This window comes from Tetrahymena thermophila, assembly GCF_000189635.1.
Source record: "Tetrahymena thermophila SB210 genomic scaffold scf_8255745, whole genome shotgun sequence".
Lineage (NCBI taxonomy): Eukaryota > Ciliophora > Oligohymenophorea > Hymenostomatida > Tetrahymenidae > Tetrahymena > Tetrahymena thermophila.
This window is the reverse complement of record NW_002477054.1, coordinates 1-1,003: the sequence shown is the minus strand read 5'-3', so window position 1 is coordinate 1,003 and position 1,003 is coordinate 1. Positions and strand designations below refer to the sequence as shown.

The 1,003-nt window shown below is 20.9% G+C and overlaps 1 protein-coding gene across 1 annotated transcript; it reads left to right on the top strand. All coding sequences in view use genetic code 6, as the record gives it.

Moving 5' to 3' along the window:
* Window positions 1-695: 695 nt before the first annotated feature.
* Window positions 696-950, top strand: TTHERM_02650290 (kinase domain protein; the record flags this gene model as incomplete). The annotated part of the gene is made up of 1 exon (XM_001028180.2): window positions 696-950. The coding sequence occupies exon 1, from the start codon at window positions 801-803 to the stop codon at window positions 948-950; it is 150 nt and encodes a 49-aa protein (XP_001028180.1). The 5' UTR covers window positions 696-800.
* Window positions 951-1,003: the final 53 nt, after the last annotated feature.

The following is a 1,003-nucleotide window of genomic DNA, read 5'->3' as shown; positions in this document are numbered from 1 at the left end:
TTTGTCTATATACATTTGTTATTGTATTTATTTCAACAATTACATATTTGCTTTGTTGATTGGCTCTCAATATTAAAAAATAAGATAATGCCTTGACCATATTTAAATTTTATTTATAAAAGAAAAGGGTCTTTTAATAAGTTCTAGTTTAGAAAGTAGGCACAAAAATGTTATTATATATTTATAGTTCTAAATTTTATTGTATTTTAGAGCAGAATTTACAAAAATTTTGACATCTAAGCTTCATTTATTTAATGATCTATGTTTTAAATTATATTTTGGTTTTGCTACTTTAAAATTATTGTGCCATTTATTCATATTTTTACTATTAAGAAAACATAGAAAAATATTAATGATAAATATTATTTAGCTTAAACTAGTAAACAAAATAGATACCAAATTACTGCAATAATAGCTAACAGCTTAAGTTGTAAGCTTCTTTACTTCATTGTATTATTAAAGCTATGAATTGTTTTTTTGTTTTCTTTCTTTCATTCTTGCTTTATCTTACGTGTTAGTATGCTAACTTTATTTATTATGTCATTTTGCAATATTTTGTGATTGAGATGATGGCAAGTTGGGATATTTAAATCTTATTCATAAAATGATCTAATATTATTTAATGCGTATTTTTTGAAATTTTAATATTTCAAATATTATTTTTAGAGATGATTTAATTAATTTACATCAGATTTTAACAAAAAATAATCATTTAAAAACTTAATGAATTTTGTTTATTGGCAAATAATTAATTAATTCAAATTAATTTGTTAGAAAAAAAAATATTGAGACATTAAAAAATGGAAACAATGAGCTAAAATCTTGAAGGATTCTAAGAAGCTAAATATAAGCTTGCATTGCATCTTCAAAACAGGAAAAAAATCAAAGAGATGTACAAAATGAAAGGTGTCTAAATGCTCGATAAACCTGAGTTAGTCAGTAAAAAATGATTAAATTAATATTAATTTTTTATGAATAGATTCATAATTATTAATATTGATAA